Consider the following 26397-nt stretch of genomic DNA (forward strand, 5'->3'; position numbering starts at 1 on the left):
CTCAGCTCTGGCAGGGGTCTCCACAGAGTTCCTTAAGGGCTCTAGTGCGGCTCTCTGTGTCTTCTCACCAGGAATGTCTCCCAGGGAGTGAGCATGTGTCCCACCTCCAGCAAGCTATTTATCTCCTTAGAAGCTCCAAATGAGGTTATCGAGCTTTGACCTGATTGGCAAGCTAAGCTCCACCCCTTCACTCTTCAGTCTCAAATTGACAGCAGATTATGTAACGACCACACTGACCCAGTGACTACAATGATGGGCTCAAACAAAACCACAGTTGGGAGGATGGCCCAGGACTCTATTGCACACAAACAAGGTTACCATGCATGAGAACCCACTTGGGACTAATAGGAGTACCAGCTACTGTTCTTGTGAGGGCTGTACGGTCTCTGTAATGAGCACAGGCCAGTGTTTGGCATGTAAGCAAGCACTCAGTCATTCACTGCCATTACTAGTACTAATACTATTATTACTAAGACTAATCTTACTGCTGCTAATACAACCACTACTCTTTCATATCATCTTGGGTATACATGTGAGTTTTCTAGCTAATTTAGTTACCTACGAGTGATTGTATCAGTTTTCTCTCCTACTAGAGGTAGATGAGGATTCCTGATACTTTATACTCTTCCAGGTTAATCAGTTGCTCTTACAAAATGTCAGATCTGATCCCTTGCTGATTATGTATTGCTATGTATATCTTTCTGAAGTAAGAGCTATGATAAGGAACTTACCGTATATTCTTGAGTACAAGCCAGCCCCAGGCGGCTGACACAGCAGCACGGGGGCAACTGTCACGATTGTGAGGAAGGCACAGGGCCGTGCAGTGTTTCATTCTGTTGTGCATAGGGGAGGAGCCCACTCAATGACGACTAAAAGCCTCAAGAACATTATTTCCGCCGACAAAGTTTTTGGATCTTTTTAAGTTTGTCATTAATAAACTGGAAGCCAAGTTATATGAAATACTGGGTACCAGTCATTGAATGAATTTCCTCGTAAAATCAGAAGGAATACACTTTCCATACCTCAGACTAGGGGCTTTCAAATGTTTTTGACTACGATCCACTCACTGGCTGCCATCGAGGTGCTGCCAACTCAGTGACCCAGAGGATGGGGTAGAGCTGGCCCCTGTGGGCTTCTAAGACCTGTCTATGGAAGCAGAGAGCCCCGCTTTTCCTGTGCGGAGCGGCCAGTGGTTTGTTTCCACCTGCCAACCCTGCCAATCACAGTCCAGTGTGTCACCACCATGGCTCCTCGTGATTCACATAAGAAATGACTTACAGCACGGTCTAGCACACACCTGACATGTATGTAAGCAGGCCTCCCTGCCTGCCTCTTTCCCCCTTCCCTTCCTCCCTTGAGTTCAGTGGGGTTTCTGGATTTCCTTTTGGCACGCTTGCAGCAAACACTGACTGACCTTAAAGCCGGGGCTTGTAGAGCATCCGGATCAACAGTGAGATTGTAAATGCAGATTACTACCCCGCACTTCAGGATTCAGAATTTCCAGGAGCAAAGTAGGAACACCTGCAATTTTATAACTCCATGATTAATTCTGAGAATCATTTACATATAAGAACAAAGTGAACTTTTAGCCTGACTTGGGAACCTTCCGCTCTGCCCTGTGCTGTCCTTCCCTGCTTCCTGCCTTCCCTTCTGATTAGCTGCTTCCAGTGTGGTCCAGGTGAGTAACTTCACCCGGAGGCCCAGGTTCCTTTGAGCGCTCTCTCTGCTTTGACACAATGTTTGTTTGCAAAGTAAATGTGTGAATGTGTCCATTACTGTAATGGACATGTAGGAAGCTACAGAGAAGAATGTTCTTGTTCAGTGGAGGTATGGGAAATGTGCAGTGAGCTATGCACTGAGTTGCTCACCTCTAGGTCAGTGGTTTGAATCCACCGGTTGTTAAGCAGGAGGAAGATGAGACTGTGTACTCCCTAAAGATTGCAAGGCTTTCCTAGAGCATCGCTGTAAATCAGAATTAACTCCATGCCAGTGAGTTTGGCTTGTTGGCTTGTTTAAGGAGCATATAACTTTCCATCTCCAAACATCCACTGCTTTCAAGTCCATTCGGCCTCAGCAACCACAGGACAGAGCCAGTCTTGCTGCTCTGAGTTTCTGAGACTGTAGGTCATTGCAGGTGTAGAAAGCTTCTTTCTCACCTGGAATGGCTGCTGGGCTCAAAGTACCAAACTTAAGGCTAGCAACGCAACCCTTAAACAGCCAGGGCCCCATCGACTGTGTATGTCTTTTATTAAATAAGCGGTGTGGCCCAGTGAGGAAGGGCAGGTCTTAATGCCTTTGCTGCAGCAATAATATTTTATTCTGACACCATGGCTAAATAAGCTGCGTCTTTGTGCAGGCTCTAATTAGGCTTTGGCAGTAGTTAGACAACATTTCACGATGAAACGTACTCACAAAACATTAAGCAGCTCTTTAAAATTTAGAGTTAATTTACCAATTATTGAAGAAAAATATCACCAGTTTAAAAGAAACACAAAAGCCCCAGTTTGTTAATTTGCTTCCGTTCCCATGATGCATCTTAATAATGTCAAGCACATTTGAAAACGAGAAAACAACCATCGCCTCAAATTACACACATCCTCTTTGGTTCATCCCTCTCGTTTATTACCCATGGCGAGTCACCAAATCCTGTGGGTTCTTTTAAAACGCACTTGAATCCCATCTCTGCTCTCCTTTCTCGATGGCACTGCGCCATGACAGCCCACACTAGCCTGCTGCTTGAGTCCTGTGAGTGCCCGAGGAAATCAGCCGCGCCGTCTTTGGACCTCCTCTCCACCCCCGGGGCCCTCTCCACTTCGTGCTCAGGAAGAGTCTGTAGGATGTCGGTTTTTCTACTTCCTTTTGCTTCAAAGCTTTTGGTTGCTCTCTGCGGTCTCCAGGCGAACGTCGGAACCCACATTGTGACTTTCGAAGCTTTGCATCCTCTGGTTCTGCCATACTTGACCCACCTCACTTTCCAGTGCTCCTTGGGTTTGGCCTGACCTAACCTTGAATTTGCCATGTCTGTTTTCTTTGCGAATATTTCCCACCTATGTAGCTTCCCAATCGTGTCTGTTCTATGAAGGTCTTTGTTATGCCTTTTCTTCTGTTGTCTGTTGAGTTGGCTGCATAGTCATCACTGAATATAGAAAGTGGAGCATGAAGCCTGTCAGGATCCATGTTGAACTTACCTATTTAGACAAAAGCATTTCCATTTAGAACCACGTGATTTGATTTGTTGTGGATTCACAGTATGGGATGAAATTCCTGAACTGACCTGCTGATAGCCATACATTTCGGTACTGAATAGCTAGCTCCTGAGTACACTGTGTGCCAAGTACTGGTCTAGGTGCTGGAAACCAGCAGTAAGTGTAACCGATAAAATTCCTGCTTCAGGAGAGCTCAGTGAGGCAGACAAGTCAGAGAGAATTCACGTAGTGCCATGAAGGACAGAAAGTCAGCGGTGCACACGATGGGGGAGATGAGCTGCTATTTCAGATAAGGCAGGGAAAGCCACTTCAGAGAGAGAGGGAATAGTGGTGGGCGTGTGGAGGAGCAGGCGGAGAGCAGCAAGTACGGACACCCTGAAGCAGTGGTGTTTGGCTTATTCAGGGAAAGGCCCAAGTAACAGCAATAAATAGTTAGCACTTACATGTTTACCGTCCTTTGGGGACATGACAATCTTAAATCTCAGCAACTATATTTTATTGATCCTCACCTTTACAAGCGCTTTCAGAAACATTTGTGCTGATTAATAATACGTAATTTACATCAATCTTAAGTGATTTAAGTCAACACGTAAAATAATAGCCTTTTAGTTGTTAGTTTTTGCTACCAGAGCAGTCAGCATTGTCAAAATTTCATTACTCATTATTGCCCTCAAAAGTTCGCCCTTACATTGATACTGTGGTTTCCAGAGTAATCTCTCCCGGTTTGAAGCCAGGATTGGTTACCATGTTTCCTCACAGATGGAAAATCGGGATGTTTCCACAGCCTCCCAGCCCCACCAGCATGGGAAAGAGCCTCAGTGGTAAACACAGCTGAGTGTTAAAGACCTGTCCTATCTGGAGCTTTAGGCTAGCATTCTAATTTGCAAAGCTCAGTCACTGAGGTTTTCCAAAGGTATGTGCATAGCAGAAGTAGTTCTCTTTTGGAGACTGGGGAAAAGCAACACAGCACTTTATAGATGATTGTGTAAAAACGAGCTGATACTTAACGTTTATATTTTTTCACAACCACATTTAACTGCCTTTAAAGCAGTGGTTCTCAACCTTCCTAATGCCGCAACCCTTTCATACAGTTCCTCAGGTTGTGGTGACCTCCAACCATACAATGATTTTTGTTGCTCCTTCATCACTGTCATTTTGCTGCTGTGATGAATCGGCGACCCCAGGTTGAGGACCGCTGCTTTAACGGCATCGTGTAAGTGAATGCTCATTCTTTACTGTAGGGCTTGGACGTAGTCAGTAAAGTTCTCAAGGAAATCTGCCTTTTAAAATATTTTGCCTCATTGTCTTTTGTTCGGATTTCGTGGGTAGTGATATGGAAAAGAGAAAATAAGAGTTGCTTATTTCTACTGGATAGAAAAAGCAGCCCTGGTCGTCCCGACTAGCAAAAGCAGGCAAACCCGCCAAGATCATCCTTTACAAGTACAACCCAAGCTGTGGAGCTCATGGGCTCACTGACCATCTGCCCTGGGCTTGCTCACAGCCACGTAGAATGTGACGCTGTTAGTATTCCTGAAAGCTGTATTTTTCTCCTGAATGTTAGTCTGTTTGATCTTGCACTTTGAAGACACCTATTCTGGTTGTCTTGAGGTCTGAGACCACGTGTGTCCAGTGAGTACGTTCTGACCCACAGCAGCCCCGACAGGACGGAGGACAGCTACCCCCCCCCCCCCCCCGGGCTTCTTGTGTGTGATTCCTATCAGAGCAGATCACCAGGTCCTCTCTATAGGAGACTTGAGCCACCACCTTCTGGTTGGCAGCCAAGCCTTCAGTCGCTGTGCCACCAGGGAGCCGGGAGCTGACTGAATTTGTTTTCAAATGTAGAAGGGTCTGCATCAGCTTGTTGGCTTCCTAGCTACATTATTTCACACTGGCTTGGCTTTCAGTCATCTCTAGAAGTAGATTTCCATACCTGATTTCATTCCCGTTACTTTTGCTACAGCATGGTCAGTGCCCCTTAATGGAAAGGCGGCCACTGTGACTGGAGCCTGGGGAATGGCAGACTGAAGGAGAGGAGCTGGGGTGCTAGTGGGCGTGAGTTGGAGGTTCACCTAGGCTGGGTTGATACGATGTGATTGGTGCTTTTAAGAAATCACTCTCATTCGTGGAAGAGCAACAGCAGCAGCAGAGACCAGAGGAAGCTCTTGCAGTCAACTGCCATCAGTCCGCGCTGGTTCTTGGCACCTCCACTTACACCAGAACAGAGCACGGCCTCACAACCGTGTGGGCGCTCCAGTCCACCGGGATGGACATGGCGTGCTTGGAGTGCCTTCTAACCTAGGTTGCCTCGGGTTTTGCCTAGGGTTTCATGGTCTGACTTCTCAGATTGCCAGGCTTGTTCCTAAAGCCTAGGTGCTCCACGGAGAGCTGTCCATTGTGGTTTGAAACACTGGTGGCAGCTTCCAGCATCATAGCATCATGTAAGCCACCAGGTGAGCACTCTGGATCAGTCACTGAAGAGATGAAACGAGGAGGACGAACTCAGGACATGCTTTGCAAACAAATGAAAGTTAACAAGATTTGGTGAGATTATGCTCAGACCCCATAACTCAAGGTCAAGTTACCAGCTGCTGCAGTGGCTGCCTTAGGTCTTCCTGTTTGTGTGATTTCTATTCTGAGTGTCCGTTATGTTGCTGTGGTGTCTCTCGTGGAGGTTTGGGCTTGTCATCTAGTAAACCGAGGTAGGGTTAGTCCACGTTCTGCCAGTCTAAACATAGACCGCTTACAGGTTGATGAGACTTTTAACAGAGATGTGGTGACATTTTCCTAAACCTTGATTCCAACGACAGTAATGTTGGACCATTCGGTACAGAAGCATTTCCATGTTGCTTCACATAACAGACAGGAATCTCCACGGGTCTTTGTTTGATAAGGGCCTAAAGAGGTTCACACCAGGGTCCCCCACCCTCCTCACTGCTGACATGGAGGCTAAGTACTCCTGTCAGTGCTTGGCAGCGTGATGCCCCGTTTGCGGCTACGCAAAATGTCTCAAGGCATTGCTGAAACCCCTGAAAGACAAAATTGGTCTTGATGGAAAATGACTAGTTTATACTAAGCCACAGAACTTTCTAAGACAGTATTAACAATAACTAATAAATATTCATAAGCACTGATTACCAACTCCCAGCTCACTGCCACGGAGAGCCGGTTCTGACTCTAACCAATTGCCTACTGGTTCCAGTATGACTCGGAACCAGCTAATTTTAGGATCTAGATTTATAAGTCAAAAATTATGTAAATGCCTTATATTTAAGTTAACCAATATATATATATGCAGTCACTTAACTAGATGGAATTTGGTCTGTGGTCTTTTCTTTGAATATAAATCTGCTGGCTTGATTTCCCAGTAGTCATGGTACATAATACATTTAATATTATTTCTGGTTTCAGGTACTTGAGTAATGCAATAATTGGAATCCGTTCAGATTCTTGCTTTTTATTGATACACAAGTTTGTCTACTCTTTCACACTTTTCTCACTCGTACCTAATTTAACATTTGGCCCTATTTGGGACAAGTAGCTTGTAGTAAGCATTTTTAATTAATTCAACCTAGCTTGCCAATAGAGCTAGAAGTCCTGTACACTCACAGGTCATGGGCTGCTGAATATTGAATGACATAATGGCCCTAAAGAAAACAGATCATGTCAGTGACCATTGTGGCTAGCTCTCTGTGAGGACCCAAGAGCTCCTGGGGAGGGCAGCACACAGGCAGCAGGAGAGAAGGCAGTCTTTGAGGGGTGCCCATTCTTGAGAGCTAGACTAGCCAGCCAGCCCTATCAGATGGAGATTGCACCTCAACTAAAATAGCAATACACTACTAGTCACCATTTCTGAGATACTGTGTGCCTGGCTTTTGAATACATTACCTCATTCAGTCGTCGTAGACCTAAGTAGATAAGAGTATTTTAGAGATTAAAAAAAGCTTGAGTTTCAAAGTTAAGTAATTTGCTGAACAACAAAGAATCAGGAAATATTGGGACTGAGATTTGAAACTGTCATTCCATTCGTTTTTGTGAAACTATTTTAAAATTTGATCTGGTAGCATAGTGGTGAACTGCTTGGCTGCTAACCCAAAAGTTGGTGGTTTAAATCCCGCAGCCACTCCTTGGAGAAGAAAAGTGGCAGTCTGCTCTGGTAGGAATTACTGTGCTGGAAATCCTCCTGGGTAACAATTCAATTCTACTCTGTTCTAGAGTTATTTCAAGTTAGAATCACCTGGACAGCAATGGTAATTAAAAACAATTGAGTATATTCTAATATGTCTCCATCTTTATTTTAAAATAATGGACTTCAAAAAAATTTTTTAATGAAATTTTATTTGACATATCTCAATACTAGCTGTTGAATAGTTTCTAAAAACATTAATGGAATTACAATTCTTTCTGTCAGCATCACTTGCAAAGACAAACCCAAACTGTGCTGGCTGCTGCTATCCAGTCGGCTCTGACTCGGGGCACAGGGCAGAGCTGCCCGTGCGGGCGACTGGGATTGTTAACTCTGTCTTAAGGGAGTTGAAAAAGCCTTGCCTTTCTTCCGTTATCTGATTGGATCATTTTAAACGAAAATTTCAGTTCCCTGCAGAGTTAAGCATCATTTGACAATAAATCCAAGGGCGTTCACTTGAATGGTTGGAAAGCTGACCAAGGCTCCGCCTGCTCTAGTTTTCACTTCCTATTTTCTGTTACAGGAGACGAGTACGATGTATGCGCCATTTGTTTGGATGAGTACGAGGAGGGAGACAAACTCAGAATTCTCCCCTGCTCTCATGGTATGAATCAATTACATACGGGCTTCCGTTTGCTTTATGTGGAATAATTACATTCAGAATCCTATTTGAAGGGACAAGGCAGAAAACAGTCCTTAGGACTGGGCGTGGCTGGTTCTGTGCTAACCAGTGATCTCTAATATTAAAGAGTGAACCTGTCTTAGAACCCGTACCAACTTTTTCCTGCCTCTGGAATCATGAGGAATACACAAGGCAAGAGGTGAACCATACTGCCCTAAACCACAGCAAACTAACCCAAATCTGTATGTTTTGCTTCAACAGCTTACCACTGCAAGTGTGTTGACCCCTGGCTAACTAAAACCAAAAAGACCTGCCCTGTCTGCAAGCAGAAAGTTGTTCCTTCTCAAGGCGATTCGGATTCTGACACAGACAGTAGTCAAGAGGAGAATGAAGTGTCCGAAAACACCCCTTTACTTAGACCTCTGGCTTCTGTCAGCACCCAGTCCTTTGGGGCTTTGTCAGAATCCCACTCACATCAGAACCTGACAGAGTCTTCAGAATACGAAGAGGACAACGAGACCGACAGCAGTGATGCGGAGAATGAAATTAACGAACACGATGTGGTGGTCCAGCTGCAGCCCAGCGATGACCGGGATTACAACATCGCGAACACGGTGTGACCGGTTTATTGCTCTCTGAAATTGGACTTAGGTATATCTTTTTATTTCTTGTCTCCCTTCAGAGACTTCTGTAGAAATAACTTGTTTTTCAGTATACCACGGTTCAAGTAGATTGCAGAAATGGGCTTTTTGATCCAGCATCAACTCTCCTTTGGGAATGGAAAATAGCCAAACATTTTTTTTTAATCCTCAAAGAACTTGCAATTAAGAACTAAATAACAGTATGCAAATATTTTGTGTCTTACAAAAAAGGTCCGTGCTGCTGCTACCTAGCATGAGCGAAAGCAACTCTCACCTCCATAAAGTCACCTAGACTTGAACTAGGATGTTTTATTCCGGAAATAACCCCAAATGACCATCACTGAGAGGCGGCGGCAAGGCAGTTTACACCCTGCCTCCTACAAGGGAGGCAGACCCAAAGCTGCCTTCGTCCTTCCTGTGCCCAAGTAGTCTTACTGTGCCAGGAATGGTTAGTACTAGTGCAGATTAAAACAACAAAAAAATTTAGGGTTTTTAATACTATAGTGTTATGTATGAATTTGATTCAGCAACTAATGTCTCTGGACTTTGCTTACTGAATTTCAGCATCCTTGGGTTTTGTGTGGTTGTGATCAAAGGAAACAAACTAAAAATACTGAACTTTCAGCAACTGTTCATACTCAGATCATATACCTCGTAATAAGAGCATCTCATGCTAATTAGCCTGGCTAAATTATGTATAGAGGAAATTGTTCAAGTATTGGATTTAATAAGTGCAGATTGTTTAACAGAACTAATGATGTATTAACAATGTATTATGAAAAGCTAAATTATACATTATTGTAACTATGTAGAAAACATAGACTTAAGTATAATCAAAATGCTAAGAATTTTTATATGGCCTTGTAAGGGGAATTTAAATGTTAATAAACACGTTTTCCACTTTTAAGAACCAGCAAGTGTTTATTCTAATGTAGTATTACTTACCACATGAGCCTTATTCATATGAAGTGCTACAAAGGTACGAGTGGAGACCGAGAAATACATTTCATCTTTGTGTACAAGGCAAATGGTTCACAAGCTATAAAATTGCTTAAAATAGGACCGCAGCCGTAATGATCCCAGCAGTAGTAGGCCTTGTGGTACTGTCGTAAGTCATGGTACATCCCTACCCTACACCGGACTGTACACAGCACTGAAAGGGCACTTACCTGTGTGGACATAGAGTAAAACATTACAGAATAAGTAGGAAGACGGTCTTGTGAAAAATTAAAGGACATTTTGTTCATTTTTAACTTACAAGGTTGGACTCCTTATCTACTGTTTCCATCTCTCCTTTCCTCCCCGTTTATAGACAACAAGCCCAAGAAACAGGATATCAAATCACTTTCTTAGAAAATCCTGTAAGGTGATCATAGTAGAGTTATAAGAAAGCAGAATCGAGCACACTTGTATGGCCCCCATCTTCCTTCTCCTGTCTGGTCATTTGCCTAATTTAACATCTAGGTCGGACATGAGAACAAAATGCGGGTGCAAGGGCTTGGCAAAGTACCCGAGGCAGGAAGTTAGCTGACGTGGGAGGACGGTCGAGTCTTGGGTATGGCACTCCCTCGGCCCAAGCTCAGTTCACATCGCAGATTGGGTTCCTTCTGGCTGAGTTTTTCTAAGGTGAAAAAAAACATTTCTTTGAAACTCTACACAATAGTTAATAAAAAAAAGTATGCAGTGCCTTATTTGACAGCACTGGTGGCCACTATTAATTGCTTCCCGTAGTATTTATGCCAGATCTTTTAGTTCCTTTTGAAGAGGGCATTGAGTACAATTAAGATTCACTTTGTTTAAAAAAAAACACAACCTTCCTAATTTGTAATTTTCCCAAGTGTAAAAGTAGTATTGACTATTAGTCAACTAGACACTTACCCCAGAGATAAACTTATCATCTTGATAGACCGTCTTCAGAAATGTTTGTAAAATGCCGGTGTGTTTTCTACTTTATATGTATGTGTTGACATGGGATGTAAAATGTTAGTCAACGGCAGGCAGTGTGCGTGCACTCTTCACTTTATGCTTTCGTCTGCTCATAACCCTCCACGTGGAACTTGGTTGAAGTACAGTAGTACTGTGAGATGGGCTTTCGATACACACCTGTGTGCCCCGCTCAATTTCCTAGGCCACATTCAAAGTATGTGCACGTCTGCAGCTGTCACTGCGACGACAGCAGCAGCGGGGAAGCTGGCGGCCGATCTCGACAAGGTAGCGATAGCTGCCCTGTTTTCCACTCCGTTCCCCACACACACCCCCACTCACCACCCACACACCCATTTACCAACCACAGCCTTTCATTCTGAAAGGGTTTCACGATTCTGATCTTTGTAGGTGCTCCAGTAAAGATTGACCACCTCAGAAACCGCACACTCTCGCTGTGAGTCGGAATTAGCTCCACGGCAGTTTGGGTTACAGCTAGCTCTTCACCAAGTATGACTGTGGTTTACTATAAAATCTCAAATCATCACAACAGCCAAACTTTCATTTGCCACCTTTTGTTCCTGCGAGCCCCGAGGGCGGGCTGGTTACCCGCTGGGCTGCTACCTGCCAAGGGGTCTGCAGTTGGAAACCACCAGCCTCAGAAAGACACTCCCCTAAAGAGGGGCAGTGGGCAGTGCTCCGCCTCAGAGGGTCACAACTCGGAGTCAAGGAGTATTTTTGCTTGGTTCCTAGCCAGGGATCTTACATGTCAATTAGCTCACAATACATTTGTTGTTCTTTAGTGGGTTCTAGGGCTTGCCCAGCCACTCTCGTAGCCCCACATCCTTTCTTCCACTTTTGCATTCCTCTAGGCACAAGTCAAGGAACTGGGGGGGGGGGGGGGGGCTATAAGTTGTGCCCCAGGCAGCCAACCTTAGCAGTTCAAATCCACCAGCTGCTCTGTGAAACCAAAGAGGAGGCTATGTGCTCCTGGTAAGACTTCCAGCCTCTGAAATCTTCAGTACTTCTACTCTGTCCTATGGGGTCACTATGAGTTGGGATTAACTCAGTGGTGGTGGGTTTAGTTTTTTCAGTTAATATACTTGTCCCAATGCCTGGCAACCTGCCATAGAAGAATGTTATTTACACTCCACCTCCAGATCGAAAGACATCCTGAGATAATTCACCCAAAGGATTTACAAGAGTGCCGAAGCCCTTGTTGGCTCAGGGGGCTCTGTATCACTCCCTAGTTAATGTATTTCTAAGTATTAGCGACACGAGGTAACAATGAGAGGGTAAATTCATTTTCCTTGTGTGAGCCTGAGATCTATTTTTAATAGCGCACTGCCCATTTAAAAAATCCCAGACATTGATTTTATTTATAATAAACACGCTTGAAATAAAGACGCCATCAGGCAAGCGTGTGTGCTGCTGCAGGGAAACTAAGGTTTCCTCTGTGCCAGATCAACCTTAACAGTGAGCCGGCAACCGACGCAAACAACAAGAGTCTCCATGATTTGGTTGGAATAAATTTATTTCATCTGTCTGTAAACAAGGTGTTTAATAGTTATGGCATTTTTTTAAATGCATATTAAATCAGATGAGTTAGACTGTATCCCAGATGTAACAAAGTGCAGGGAAAGAAATGGACAAATCAGCAACAAGATTGGTTTTTAAAGTCTGTACATTATCCACAAGGCCCAAACAATAGAAGCAAATCCTAGAATGTCCCTAAAGTAGTGCCATTCGAAAGAAATCCTTAATAAGTCAGTTAAAATCCATCTCACAATAGCAACAGTTCATTTTAACAATGGTATGGCACAGAGTACATATGAAAAAATTCATCACAAGACAGCCAAGTCTACAATAATGCAACTTCATATAAAAACTCAAGCTGCAAATAAAAATTGGTCCTATGAAGAACAAACTGGACACACTCCAGATGGTTACTTGGGATACCTAATGCCCACAACGGCAGCCTTTCTCAATCTCACTACAGAGTAGAGCTGGTGTGCAAAGAAAACGAGGGGAACACAAATCTGAGCTATTGCAGTGGCGGATGCCCCTGGGACGGCGTGGGAGGAGGTGCCTGCTGCTCGGGCCCTGCAGCTGCTCGGTGGGGCAGGCAGGTACTGTGGAAGTGGCACTGTCGCAGGAGCGGCGACAACACTGAAAACAAACCACGGCAGCTCTTGCCGCTCGTCAACAGAAGGGGTATTAACTGGTTAAATCAACCAGGCACTGCGTCCTCAGGGATGGAAGCAGACCGAATGTGCTGCATGTGCAGAGGAAGGGATGGGACAACAGGAGTGAAGGAAAGAGGCATGCACATTTCCCTCCCAACCATGCGCAACAAAAGGAAGACTAAGTGAGCCGAGTAGATGCTCGAACTGCTGAAAAGACGCAGATCAAATTAGAGATTGTACAACTGGCACCTTGCTTAGTTATTACCTTATTTTAGTAATCAGTATCCCATTAATTGCTAAGACAAAGTGATGCCCAACTTGGCATGCCCCTCCCCCCAAATTTCAAGGTATCATGCAAATCATTATTTTGCTGCAATTATTTTGCCAGATAAGGGTTGGTTGCAGACAGTGGTTAACATACAAATGAGCCATTGGACAAACAAACTGTGACATTAAAAAAAACAGGTAAAGGAAAACGAGCTACCATCTCGAGTCTGGCAGCACTGTGGCCATAATTGGGCGGTGACGCAGACAGTTGCTAGGTAGATGGGGAGAGGCTGCTTACACGTCAGACCTCCTCAGGTATAAAGCGAGTTCATACGCTTTCTTGTTAAGTGTGCCTCCGTGGACACCTTCCTTTCCCATGACTAAAACCAGTGCTGGAGTACACAGGGGAACAAAACAAAAGTGAACAGAATTATTTAAGGGGGGAGGGCAGAAAGAAAGACACCTTTCCCCACCAACCGAGGGATACAAAGGAGACACAGGTTCATACCCCATCACCCTGCATTGCTAATAAAATTTCCAAATTTAAGACTCAAGCTTACAGCTGCTAGGAAAGTTTAAGAGCAATTTCCCCTAATACTTAACCGTCTGCCTAGCAGCTAGAACCCAGAGTCTCTCAAGTATTTTGCCATTGAGTATGCCTTCTTATTCAATCCGCCTCCATGGACCCCTTCTTTTCCCATTACAAAGACCAAGACTGAAAGAGAAAGGAGAAACGCGTTTCAAAAGAAGGGTTAATCAAGAAAGTCACACACACAAGTCAGGTTAATAAGTTGACATCTAGTTAGTTTTCCAGGCACTGTCGAGCACTGAAGTCGGGTGATCTCCAAAGGGAACGCTCGTCGAGGGATGTGCTCCGGCAGCAGCCAGGACCCGAGCCCGGTCCACGCAGGGGCACGCCTCTGGGCAGCCACCTGTACGCAAGCCTCGAGCCATCCCAACAGCTAGCCTCGGGCAAAGCAATACCGCCTGGCTGCTGAGACGAGGACTGGCCACAAAAGCAAAATGAGAATAGTGACCCATTTACACATTGCCCGCAAATGTTACATGCTTGATGAGTGACAGCTACTGTCTTATCAGTGAGGCTCACTGTGTCTTCCAGAGGAGAGCCAGGGCCAAATTTCAGAAACCATCCTCAGGGGCTTTGAAAAACCTCTGAGGCATGTAAACACTGCTGTCGTCACTGTGCTGTGCTTTGAATCAAGCTCTAAAATCTGGAAAGAGGTCTACAAGGTCTCTGATGCAAATCCCTAGAATCTGCATCTCTAGACCAACATTACACCCTCTGCCACTAGAGGTCAGCAGTGTTGTAGGGAACAAAAATCTCATCCTGTTTTTGTCGCAGGCTTGATGTGTATGCCTCCTGAGCTTGGCGAATGTTTAGGGATGTGTGTTTGAAAATCATCTGTCTGAGAGAAACATTCAGAAGTCAAAACTTGCATTAGAATAAGAGTAACTTCAGAGGGAGTGGGTAGAGCAATAGTGTTAAATTACAGCTCAGCCTCTTCAAGGTCTTCATATGCTTAGGTGCTGAGTCGGCTTCAGTGAGATTGCTTCCAAAACTCCAAACTCTCTGCCAGCAAGTTGATTAGGACTCTGTTAACGCAGGGAGGGCAGCCTGTGGGTTTCTGAGACTGCAAGGCTTTCCTGGAGTACAAGTACAAAGCCTCATTCATCTTTCTCCTGAGAAGCAGCGTGTGGTTTTGAACTAGCAGCCTAATGCATAACGTCTAGGCCACAAGAGCTCCTGTACTACAGTAGCATTTTAAATTAAAAATAATATTTAGATAGGTTGATACATATAAATGTATATGTAAATCAGTTAGATGCCTTAAAAAAACTCCACTTCTAAAAAATTTCTTTTGAACAAGTGAACTTTCGTGAAGAATTTCTACAATGCTGACAAGAGCCAGGTGACCCAGAATTTCTGGACCAAGTACACAAACTGAATGCTATATTCTACTTTTCAAATCGAAGTCAGACATACTTGAAAATGTTTTAAATGACAACTATTTTGGTGAATGCACTAATTGAAAAATGAGCCAGAGTTAATTCTTCCTTCTTGATGCTGACTAGTGAGATGGTTAAAATGCAAGTAAGAAAGGAAAAACAAACTCCAAATTCAAAGATGCAAAGAGATTAGATTTAAATAATTTAGTAATACAAGGCAGTGGACTATCATTTGGCATGTCAAGTAAATTAAAAGACAAAATTTAGACTTTAAGTATACTACAGCTTCCAATGAAGCCATGATATGAAAATTCTATTTTAAAATAAAGCCAGAATTTAAAATGCTAGGTATCATGTGCAGCGGCTACAGACCAAACCTAGAGCAGTTCCTTGTTTCAGTGCTGGGCAGTCCACAAAAACCACCTTAATAGCCAGTCCGGACTAACACTTTGATACAAAATGTTAAAGAAATTGCTCCTAAGTTGTAACGTGGCATGCAGTTTTGAACCCACACTCCTTTGCTTACCTCTGCCAGCTCTGCCGACAGCAACGTTGTATGTTGGCTCCCCACCTTGACTCTTTGTCCGGATGTCCATTGTGCAGTCACCGTCAACGTATAGACTATCTCTGATCACTGAGCACTTCTTCGCGCCAAGGGTCAAACCGTTGGTAAAGAAACCTTCCCGGTCTTTTCCTACAATCATATCTATTTCTATTGGCTGCCCCCCAAAAAGACAACAAACAAACAAAAGGACAAGTAGTTAATTCCTTTAAGCCCCCAGCATCACAGGAACGATTATGTGCCAAATTTGAACCGCCACTACAAGACAGCTGCGCTCGACTAATGCAAAAACAAGACTCAGTCTGTCCTATAAAATGATCGCATCCCACGGTTACTTGTCTTAAGTGCGTTGATTCAGATTGTGCTGGGGGTGGGGGGTGTCTGCTAATGAAAGACCATTCTATACAAAGAATCTTTCTAAATGCCTGGTAGTTGACACTTGACAAAGTGCAAAGTTAAGAATTATTTATAAAGTATACCATGTGAAGTGGTGTCTGGAGGTGCTATGGGCCGCCACTCTGAGCAGCTGGTCCATCGCGCGCAGTCACACTAGTCATGCTGCACCAAATGCAGAGTTGCTTGCAAATCTCCCAGAATAAGGCCTATGCTCCTGGACACCTGTGCCCTTCCCTAGGCTGGACAGCCAGAAGAACGGGACCCTCCTCCGGGAGCCTCCATCCCTAGAGCTCAAGACATTTCCAAATTCGTATTTCCCTCGTCCCTATTTCTCTAACCACTGTCCTTTTCCCCTCCCCTCCCACTTCCGTCATCAGTTTTCTTTCCCGGCCAACGACAGGCGGGCTGTCTGCAGCACTTCGGTCAGCAATGGTCGGAGGGGAGATAATGGAGGGAGGTGGGAGAGAAACTGAGGAAGCCGGCAGAACCGGAAAGGCAAGGGGCAAGCGTGCGTTCAAACACTGCATGCACACGAAGGCAGGCAGGCGTCGCCCCCATCAGAACTGCAGAGTCATAGCAGGCCCCAGCCATTTCCAAGCTCGCCCGCAATCTTCCCAGCCAGACAGCGGGAACTCGCACACAAAGACCAGCGCGCTGCAGGGCAAAGTTGATCGCCAGATGCCAATTCTCGGTCGGAATTGGAGTGCTCCACGGGCTAGGGCAGGCCTGAAAGCCCTGGCTGTCCGAGAATGGGCTCTACACCATCGGAAGGGGAACCCACGTTAATTAAGTCGTGTTGGAATCATTAGCAGCGCCCGTTGGAGGGGGCTCGCGTTTTGGCGTCTGCTTGGAACCGGGAATGGGGCTGAGAAATCCAGCAAAAGGGCACCTATTTGACACCGCCGTCGCTATTTTCGAAAGGAGCCTCGGCGCACAATTGGCGGGCACCAAAGGCAGCTCTGGGGTCGAGGGGCGAAGTCTCCCCCAAACGTGCGGGAGCCGAGGCAAAACCCATCCAGTGAGAGGAAAATCGGGCACCGAGAAGCACACATCTCCATTCGCTTCAGAGGGAGGGGCTTGGAGAAGTAAAGTGTTCCCCGGTCTTCCTCGAGGACTGGAAATCCCCTACAAACAGCCCCCCCTTTTTTTTGAGTACTGGGTTGCGTAACTGGGGATAACGGTCTATCGATGAGTCTCCATAGGAGGAGGAGAGAAATCAATGGCAGTTCGCCATCTTGGAGAATTAAAAAAAAAAATCTATACACCCCGAGCTGAAGTCGAGATTCACGAAGCCACCTACGTGGTCCGCGTGCACGCTGCCAAGCCCTGAGGCCCGGACACCAGCAAATCCCCGCAAAGTCGCCGGGGAGCGCGGGGGCCCGGCCGCCTGGCACGGCCCCGCGGAGCGCGGACCGCTAGGAGCGGGCGGGGGAGGGGGGCGTCCTGGCCCCGAACCCCGACCCTTGATTCCACCGAAGGGCGTGCAAAGCACGCTCGGCTTCCACGGGGCCTGGGGGCCGCGCTGGCGGGGTAAGGCGTCCCCGACCCAGCCGGCGCGCACCCCTTCCCTTCACCCGGGCACCCGCACCGGCCGGCGTCCGAGACCGCGGGGCGCCGGGCCGTGCCCACCTCCCCGCCGGCCCTGCAGCCGCATGCCCGGCGCCCCGCACACCTGCCGGCGGCCCTCCCGGCCCCGGCCCCTGCCCCTGCCCCTGCCCCTGCCCCGGGCCCGGCCCCGGGCTGCTCCGCCCCCGCGGCCGAGCAGCCCCGCCAAGCCCGGGGCCCGGGCCCGCCGCGGCTCCTCACCGTAATGCTCTGGAAGACGCCACCGGCCGTGGCTGCCCAGACGTATTTGGCGTCGCAGTAGCCGACAATGGCGGCCTCCTGGCAGCAGCCATCGCACATCAGGTTATCCACGTAGCTCTGCCACCCGGCCATCTTCGAGCCCTTCGCACTGCAGCGGGGACGGCGAGGAGCAGCGGGCGCAGCGGCGGCGGCGGCGGCGGCGGGCGGCGGCGGCGCGGGGGGGCGGGGCGGGGGCGGGGAGGAGGCGGCTCTGCGCAGGCACCGACCGCCCCCCTCCCCGAGGAGCTGCGGCGGCGGCGGACGCGGGCGCGGCGGGAGGGACGGCCGCGGGGCGCGCCCGGCTCGGCCGCTCGGTGCAGCCGCGGCGCCGACTAAAGCAGCGGCGGGAGGCTGCGGAGCGGCGGCGGCGGCGGCACCTCGCGGTCGTCTCCGCGGCCCCCTGCGCTCCCCGCAGCCAGGGCGGGCGATGTGCGCGCGCGCGCGCGTGCGTGCGATCCTTCCGCGGCGCCCGGCCTCGGAGGGTCCCGGGAAGGGAAGGGAGGGTTTGGGGAAGGGGCGCGGAAGGATACCGCTCGGGGACAATCACGGCCGCCACGTGCGGGCGCCGCCCGCGGGGTCACGGAGCTGCGGGGTCCGTCTCCCCAGTGGAACTCGGCGCCCTGGGATGAGCACCTGCGGCGGTGGCGTCAGGGGCGTCTCGGAGTCCCCACGGCCGCCTCTCAGCGAGCCGTGTGGTCCGCGGACGTGGGCTCTCGGGCGGCGGTGTCCGGTTGCGGAGTTGCCCTGGCGACGGGATGCGGAGCGTTTACGCTGATCTGCGAGGCGCGGCTGGCTGGGCCAGGTCGCCCCAACCCCCTCTCCCCAGCCCCCCGTGTCCTCTCGGCCCCTCGCTCGCAAAGGCGCTTCGAGGGCGCCCCCCCGGAAACCTGAAATCACAGCCGGCGTCCCTGGCGCGCAGCCACCTTGCTGAATTTTATGGGTGTTGCTTTGTCGCCTCCCTTTCTGCAAAGGGTCTCTTCATGCTGCTGGTCGCTTGTGGCTAATGTACAGATAACGACCTACAGACTACAGATTGCTGGTTCACTGGGAACGATGTTGGTGGGCTAGAGAAAATAAAAGTCTAGGAGAGGATTCACGAGATGAACCTAGTTAAATTTAGTCACCGCCCAGCTCTTCAAGGGTAAAGTAAGTTCCGGACTCACATTTGTGTCAGGCTGTACCTGCAGTCCTACAATGTTAAGGGAAGGCATTATGAGGAGTAGACCCCTTGAGCTTTCTGTGCCAGAAGTACTCTGCGTATCAGGCGGCACCCCCCAACCATGATGGCAATTGTAAAACGTCAAAGACGGAAACACCTTCTAAACGTGGAAAAGTTGATTTTGAACATAAAAGGTACCCTGCAAGGTTACAATTTGTGACAGGCGTATCAATGGAAGAAAGGACCGATGCTAGTCAATCTAATAATAGGTTTTGAAGTTTTGGGGTTTTTTTTTCCCCTACTGTTAATGCACACAGGGATAAAGTAAAAAGCACAGCAAGGTAATCACCAAATCAGGCACCTTTCACATTGAGACAAAATGACAGGAGGTTGTGACCTCTCCATGTGTGTACACTTAAACCTGGTCTGTTTACCACTCTGCCTTTTTATGGTTGGGTTGATGAGGGTTTGGGCATGTTACCGTGCTAATAACTAAGGATGGTTTCAGGGTGCTGACAGCATGGATATATTCACGTGAATAAATTGAGTATTCATCAAGCCGTACATTGGCAATTTATGAACTTTTTGAATGTAATAATTCTTAAGTTTAAAATGAAACAGTATTGGCAGCAAGAAAATAAGTTTAGAGAAATGTTGACATGTTTCATGTATTAATATACTGTATTTTATTGCTCTAGCAAAAGTACTACATTTCATTTTTATTCCTTTTTCGCTGGTTGAAACGACATAAGACCTAAGTATGTCTAGACTCTCAAATTTCACGCAATTCTAACACACATCAGGTACAAAAGGATTTAGAAATCCTATCTTCACTTTTTTTCCTGTGGGTTTCAAACTTTAATGGTACATTTTTAATTTAGTTTTCCTTTTCAGGTGCAGTGTTCTTTTCCCCAAAATGACACACTGTAGCGCTTAGGCAGCTGTGGAAAAGATAGAGGTGCTCTGGTGGCTTAGTGGTTAAGCACTTGGCTGCCAGTCGGGTCAACAGTTAGGACTAGCCAGCTGCTCTGGGAGAAACAGTGGCAGATTGTTTCCCCAAATATTACAGCCCAATGGACACGGTGGGCAGTTCTCTGACCTACAGGGTCTCGAGTCACAGCGACTCAACAGCAGTGTTTCAGATCTGGTGTAAAACTATATTCACTTAATAAGCCAAGGAGTCTGGGCGGTGCTGTTAGGTAAGCCTTGGATGGCTAACTACAAGGTTGGGGTTTCAAGCCCACCTGCTGCTCTGCAGGAGGAAGATGAAGCGGTCCACTCCCCGTGAAGACAAATCAACCAAAGCTTGACAACCCTAAACAGCTTCACCATGAGTTGGAATGGACTCGATGACATGGGTGGAGAATAGACTCACTGAATGTTACAGTTTGTTAGGCTGCATATTCTTTTACTATCTGTGTTCTGCTCTCAGGGAAAATAATCTTGTGCTTGCTTTCTTTGGAGCCCAGGTGGTTTTCCTTCCTCAAATGTTGATTATTTACTGTTTGTTAACAGCAGTGGATGGCTTCCTGTTTCATTTAGCTATTGCTTACCACAACATGATTATCCAAAAATGCAGATAAGGTAGAATACTGAATCCAAGGAATAGCAATAGAGGTCAACTTGAGTTTAAAAGAAGACAACAACCTTGGCCCACTGTGTTGTTTTGAACTCACAGTAACCCTGAAAGACAAAGTAGAACCACCCCAGTTTCCCAGACTGTAACCTTTACGGCAGTGGGTCTTTTCTCTTTGAAACAGAGGGTGGATTTGAACCGCTGATTTTTCAGTTAGAAGTCTAGTGCCAGCAGGGCTCCGCATAATCCAAAGGTGCATCACTTGTAGAAAAAGAATTACCCACCTGTAATGGAAGTGCAAAGGAGAACAAGATGAGAAGAAGGATTGCCAGCCTTTGACTTTCTAAGGGACCCTGGTGGGTGGTGGTTAAGTACTGACTGCTAACAGAAAGGTCCATGCATCATGTTCCAACCCATCAACCGCCCTACGGGAGATAGATCAGTCTGCTTCCAAAAAAAACTATAGCCTTGCAAATCCTATGGGACAATTCTACTCCGTTTTACAGGGTCTTTTTGAATCAGATTTAACTGGATGGCACACAGTATCTGTCTCAATATTTTTTAACATAATGGATCCCTACTGTAATAAGAGTAATTGAGCAGGGGCAGAGGAAAGTTGTGGCCTCCCAGAATGGTACAGCCATCAACAACCAGTTGTTAGGTACGGTTGAGTCAGTTTCTCTTCGCGGTGACTGCCACCGAAGGTGATGTTGCCTGAGTGGTCACCGTCTTCCAGGTGTCATGTTGATCCCATTGTTGCATCTGCTGAAGTCCTGCCTCCTCTCACGGATGCTACCAAAGCCAGTACCCCTCTCCAGACACTGGTCTGTCCTGACAACCTGTCCAGAGTCCATAGGACAAAGTCTTGCCATCCTTACTTCTCCGGAGGACTCTGTATTCTGAGACAGATTTGTTGTTCTTTCGGTTGTCTTTGCCAACATCGTAATTCAAATGCACCGATTCTTTGGTCTTCCTTTTTCATTGTCTGGTTTTCACGTGTATATAAGATGATTAAGCACATAGTGGCTTGAGTCAGATGTGCCTTTGACCTCAGAGGGACCGTTTTGCTGTTTGACATTTGAACGAGGTCCAATGCAAAAGGCTCTGACTCCTTGACTGCTGCTGCTTCTGTGAGTGCTTGTTGAGGATCCAGTGACACACTCCTTGACCACGTCAGTCTTTTCTTAGTCATCATGGAGTTACGTATTGGTGTCGTGAAGAATTTCGATGTATTTGTATTGAAGTATAGTCCACACTGAGGGCTGTAGTGTGAAATTTGAGTGCACTGTGATGGCTTTCATTTTCATGTATGAACGCAGGGACAGTTCAGTGCGCCAGGTTCTTGCTTACAGAAATCAAATGTACTCCACTTTATGTACATGAGGGGACTTCAGAAAGTTCATGGGGGAAATTCCATTATCTATCAGTTCAGTTTTTCCATGAACTTTTTGAAGCATACTTGTCTGTGTGAGGAACTAAAATTATAGTGCATAATTATTTAAAATGTAATAAAACCACAAATAACTGGACTCACACCCCAAACTTCCATTAACAAAAGCCATCACCTCCATATATTTTTTTAGAAATAATTGTTTCAATTATAAAAGTAGTTTCACAGCAATCCAGTAAGTTCTAAAAATAGAGGGGTTCTCAACCTTCCTAATGCCATGACCCTTTAATACAGGTCCTCATGTTGTAGTGACCCCCCAACCATAAAATTATATTCGTTGCTACTTCATAACTAATTTTGCTACCATTAGGAATTGTCATGTAAATATCTGATAGGCAGGATGTATTTTCATGGTTGCAAATTGAAATCATTAAAGTATCGTGGTTCATCACAAAACAATACATAATTATATATTTTTAAATATTTCTAATGACAAATGGAATTTTGTCTTGAAGCATGGTATAGCCGGATATTCATCTGTGGGCGTATCTGCTGGTGGACAGACCCACCTGGAGATGGATAGTGGTGTGGTATCTGGGTTCCTTAGGCCATTTTTGGAAATATGTATTTTTCTGATGGTCTTTGGTGACCCCTGTGACAGGGTCATTCGACCCCCAAAGAGGTCGCAAACCACAGGTTGAGAACCACTGCTCTACTGCTTGTTGCCCTTCCTTGCTGCCTGGTCTTCCATCCAGATACTGCATCATAACTTACGTATCTGTTTGGCTGTTGGTAGGAATTGGGATGCTTTCCAGGCTTTGGTGCTGTATTTTGGTGACCACAGGTCACCACATTTGGAAGTGGAATTGCTGGCACCAAACTCAAGCTCAGACCCCCTGTCTCTAGTTGATTCCGGCCAGTAGCGATCCCACAGGAAAGAGTAGAATTGCCCCTGTGGGCTTCCCAGGCTATAACTCTCCATGGGAGCAGAAAGCCTCGCCTTGTTCCTCAGAGGTACCAGGTGGTTTTGAACTGCTAACTACAAGCGGCTAAAGTTTCAGCAGCCCAACATGTGGCCCACTGTGCCACCGGGACGCTCTTGGCAGCACTCAGTCTGTCTTCATAGAAAGAGCCCGACAACATTCCGAGAGCGCATACCGCCTGACCTTAACTCCAGTAACGTGTCAGCCTTTCCGTTGCCCCATACCGCCAACACTTGGTATTATCTTTCTTAACTCTAGCTATTCTACTGGGTTGTTGGTAGGTGACATAACGTTGCTCCCACTCAGTGATCTATGCACAACAGAAGAAAATACTGCCCGGTCCTACGCCATCCTGAGCATTTTTATGTTGAAGCCCATTGTTGAAGCCACTGCGTCGGCCCATTCCATGTCAAGGCGCTTTATCCTTTTTTCTTTGCCTGTCTACTTTACCAAGCACGGTGTTCTCCAGGGGCTGGTCTCTCCAGATAACCTGCCCACAGGACGTTTGAGAGAGTCTCACCACCCTGGCTGCTAAGGAGCATTCCGGCTGTACTTTCTCCAAGACGGAGTTGCTTGTTCTGACATTATTCCTAACCAATAAACACAATTCTAGTGGATCAGTTCATCTCCAGTCTTTCCCATTCATGGATTGATATTTTTCGTCAATTTTGTCCTCAAGTGGCATCTTTGCTCTTCAGTCTTACAGAGGTTTGTGAAGACGAGATTTGCCCCATGCAATACATCCTCTGATTTCTCCCATTAGTGTTGTCACCCACTGCCATCGAGTCGGTGACAAGTCATAGTGACAGGGTAGAACTACCACTGTGAGTTCCCGAGACTACAGCTACCACAGTAGAAAGCCCCATCTTTCTCCCCAGGGGCAGCTGTGGCTCCAACCTGCTCACCTTGTAGATGGCAGCTCAACATAGAACCCGACACCACCAGGGCTCCTGAGCCTGGACCCCGTCAAATGAAACCCTTGACACCTCAATCTCGTCTCCATTTTTCTTGTTGTTTACTGGTCAGTTGTGCAGGTTTTTGTTTTGTTTTTCTTTCCATTGAATTACAGTCCACACTGAAGGCTGCAGTCTTTCACTTTCCCCAAGAAGTGGTGCAAGTTCTCTTGGCTTTCAGCAAGCACGGGTCTGGCATTTCCACCTGCAGGTTGTTAATAAGCCTTCCTCCAATCCTGATGCCACATTCTTCTTCGTAGAGCCGTTTCTCAGATTTTTTTTTTTTGTACAGCATACAGATTGAATAAATATGGTATTAGTCTGGGTGCATTAGAGAAACAAATCCACAGAAACTCATATATAAGAGAGAATTTTATATAAAGAGTAAGTGCACCTCAAGAAAACATTCCAACCCAGTGCTGCCCAAGCTCACAAGTCCAACATTAACCAGTATGTCCAACACCAATCCACAAAGTCCTCCATCTCACAAAACACATGCAATGATGCTGACTGCAGGAGGAAAGCCGAATCAGTGAGTGTGTAAGCATCTCAGCACTGGCAAGGGTCTCCACACGGCTGCTCCAGCACCCAGAGCTGCATCAGGGTAAGTCGATGTGGCTTCTCCTTGGGGATGTCTTGCAGGAAGTGAGCTTTGCCAGCTGAAGCAGGGAACTGGCTAAGGCAGGGGCACCCTAGTCTGACCATTACAAAGCAAGAGACCCGAGAACTAGAAAGGCGAGGCTCACCACCATTTATATTGCTGCCCTTCAATTAACCCCACAGGTGTTTATTGGCCAGGTTGGCACAATAAACTTTTAACTATCTCATGTGGTGAAAGGATACAACCTTGACACACACCTTTCCTGATTGTAAACCACACCATATCGCCTTGTTCTGTTCAAATGCCTACCAGTCTTGGTCTACGTTGAGGTTCCTCACACGCACAATGCCGTATTCTGGAATTCCCATTATTCTCAGTGTTATCCATAGGATGTTCAATGGCCCGCAGAGCCGAACACCGCTGCGTCATCATTAAGGCACACATTGACTCCAAGAGATGACTAGACAAGTTCTAGAACTACGAGTACTTAAGGAGTAGACCACCTGAGGAGACACCTTCCTTTGTTTCATTCCCGTGGAATCATGGCTGCGTGGACCCTATCACAGACCATAGCTGTGCTGGTGTGTGGCAGCCGTATGCACACACTTGTTTGAATCTTCTTGGGGTGCCTCCAGATGAAAAGGCCCAGTCAAAACTGGAGCTTCAGAGGCAATCTGCTGGGTCAGTCAATTCAAGGCAGAGAGGTCACCTCAGAAACATGGCGACTTCCAAAAGGGGATTCTGAAATCAATCTAGAACCTCGTAGATATTTTTCCAGAGGACACAGGTTGACCAGGGTGGTGTATTATGAAGAAAGTTTAAGAAAATGGAAAATTGCATAGGTGAAAAAAAGACCAGGAAAGTTGAAATGAGCATTCTCCCCATCCTCCCTCCCCGCCCCCATCACAATCCTGAGAGGAGGAAAGACTACTCCATGATCATTCCATTGGGAAGCCGACATAATCGACAGCCTTCATTTTTTCCTGCTGGTCTTCTTGTTTCCACAACCCAGAGCATTTCAGGAACACAATTTGAACCCCACAAGGATGCCAACGTGGCCATTTGCTGTGGGGAAACCTGAGAAGAGCAGACTTCTCATGCAGGAGTTAGAGGGGGTCACCCACTTCAGAACTCTGTAGATCTAGACGGAGGGCATGCTGAGAAACAGTAAGTGCGCCTTTTGATTGATGAAGATAGCTGTGATTTTCTATAGCAATGCTTTATGGCTTAGCCTCCTACACTAAACAGTGTCCTAAATACTACACTCAATGATGGAGAATTCTTCATGAGTTTGGCTCATTATCTCTGATTTACCAGATGCATATGGGATCGTATGAGAATGTTCGTAGAGCCTTTGATTCTAAAACAGTTAACGCTTGAACTTGAGAGATGATGTTCATTGTAGAATTCCAAGGCCAAGGACACAGGCCTCTGAAAACACTGGTTATTTATTATCTGATACAAGAGATAGAAGGAGACAGCCCATCAGAGCACAAAGTGATAACACATGGAATTTCTCTTGATTTCAGTCCCAGAAGACAAATAATGAAATTTAATTTGATTAAGTAGTCATTTCCTTCCCCCCAAAATATTAAAATGAGGCTTTAAAAAGGCTTTGTTCTTCTCTAGCAAAGCTTAGATTTCCCTTCTAAGGCAATTTGTGTACGAGTCCACAAGCCTATCAAGGACTGCAGGACTGAAGCTGTAATATCAACGAGGAAACATGGCAATTAGAAACAATGTTAAAATGGATGTTGAAAGTTAGGTATTTTAAAATACCATTAGCTATTTGAATCGCCTTTCTGTGATCACCGCCACCACAGCAGCCACCTTCATATTGAGAGACATATATCAAGTTATGAAATCACATGATTCTGCAAAGGCCTGGCTGATGCCTGGTGCTGCTTTACCAGGGCAAACGCGTGACGATGCCTGA

At 46.5% G+C, this 26397-nt stretch overlaps 2 protein-coding genes across 4 annotated transcripts in view; one reads left to right on the plus strand and one right to left on the minus strand.

Moving 5' to 3' along the window:
* The window catches only part of RNF13 (ring finger protein 13), a 118493-nt gene extending 109230 nt beyond the window's left edge, over positions 1-9263 (plus strand). For both annotated transcript variants that reach the window (XM_075555928.1, XM_075555927.1), the window contains 2 exons: positions 7913-7993; positions 8273-9263. In XM_075555928.1, coding sequence (XP_075412043.1) covers positions 7913-7993; positions 8273-8631 — 440 coding nt within the window. In that variant the 3' untranslated portion in view covers positions 8632-9263. The remainder of the gene's footprint in view (positions 1-7912; positions 7994-8272) is intronic.
* Positions 9264-12091: 2828 nt separating this feature from the next.
* On the minus strand, positions 12092-17956 carry PFN2 (profilin 2). Of its 2 annotated transcripts, none has more exons than XM_075555929.1 (3): positions 17761-17956; positions 15523-15715; positions 12092-13420 (listed from the first exon to the last, which is right to left on the minus strand). In XM_075555929.1, the coding sequence occupies exons 1-3, from the start codon at positions 17890-17892 to the stop codon at positions 13323-13325; spliced, it is 423 nt and encodes a 140-aa protein (XP_075412044.1). In that variant the 5' UTR covers positions 17893-17956; the 3' UTR covers positions 12092-13322. The 2 variants fall into 2 exon arrangements, with proteins under 2 accessions (XP_075412044.1, XP_075412045.1); XM_075555930.1 differs by having other exon boundaries at positions 12092-13743.
* Positions 17957-26397: the final 8441 nt, after the last annotated feature.

The sequence above is a fragment of the Tenrec ecaudatus genome, chromosome 8, assembly GCF_050624435.1.
Source record: "Tenrec ecaudatus isolate mTenEca1 chromosome 8, mTenEca1.hap1, whole genome shotgun sequence".
NCBI classification, from domain to species: Eukaryota; Metazoa; Chordata; class Mammalia; order Afrosoricida; family Tenrecidae; genus Tenrec; species Tenrec ecaudatus.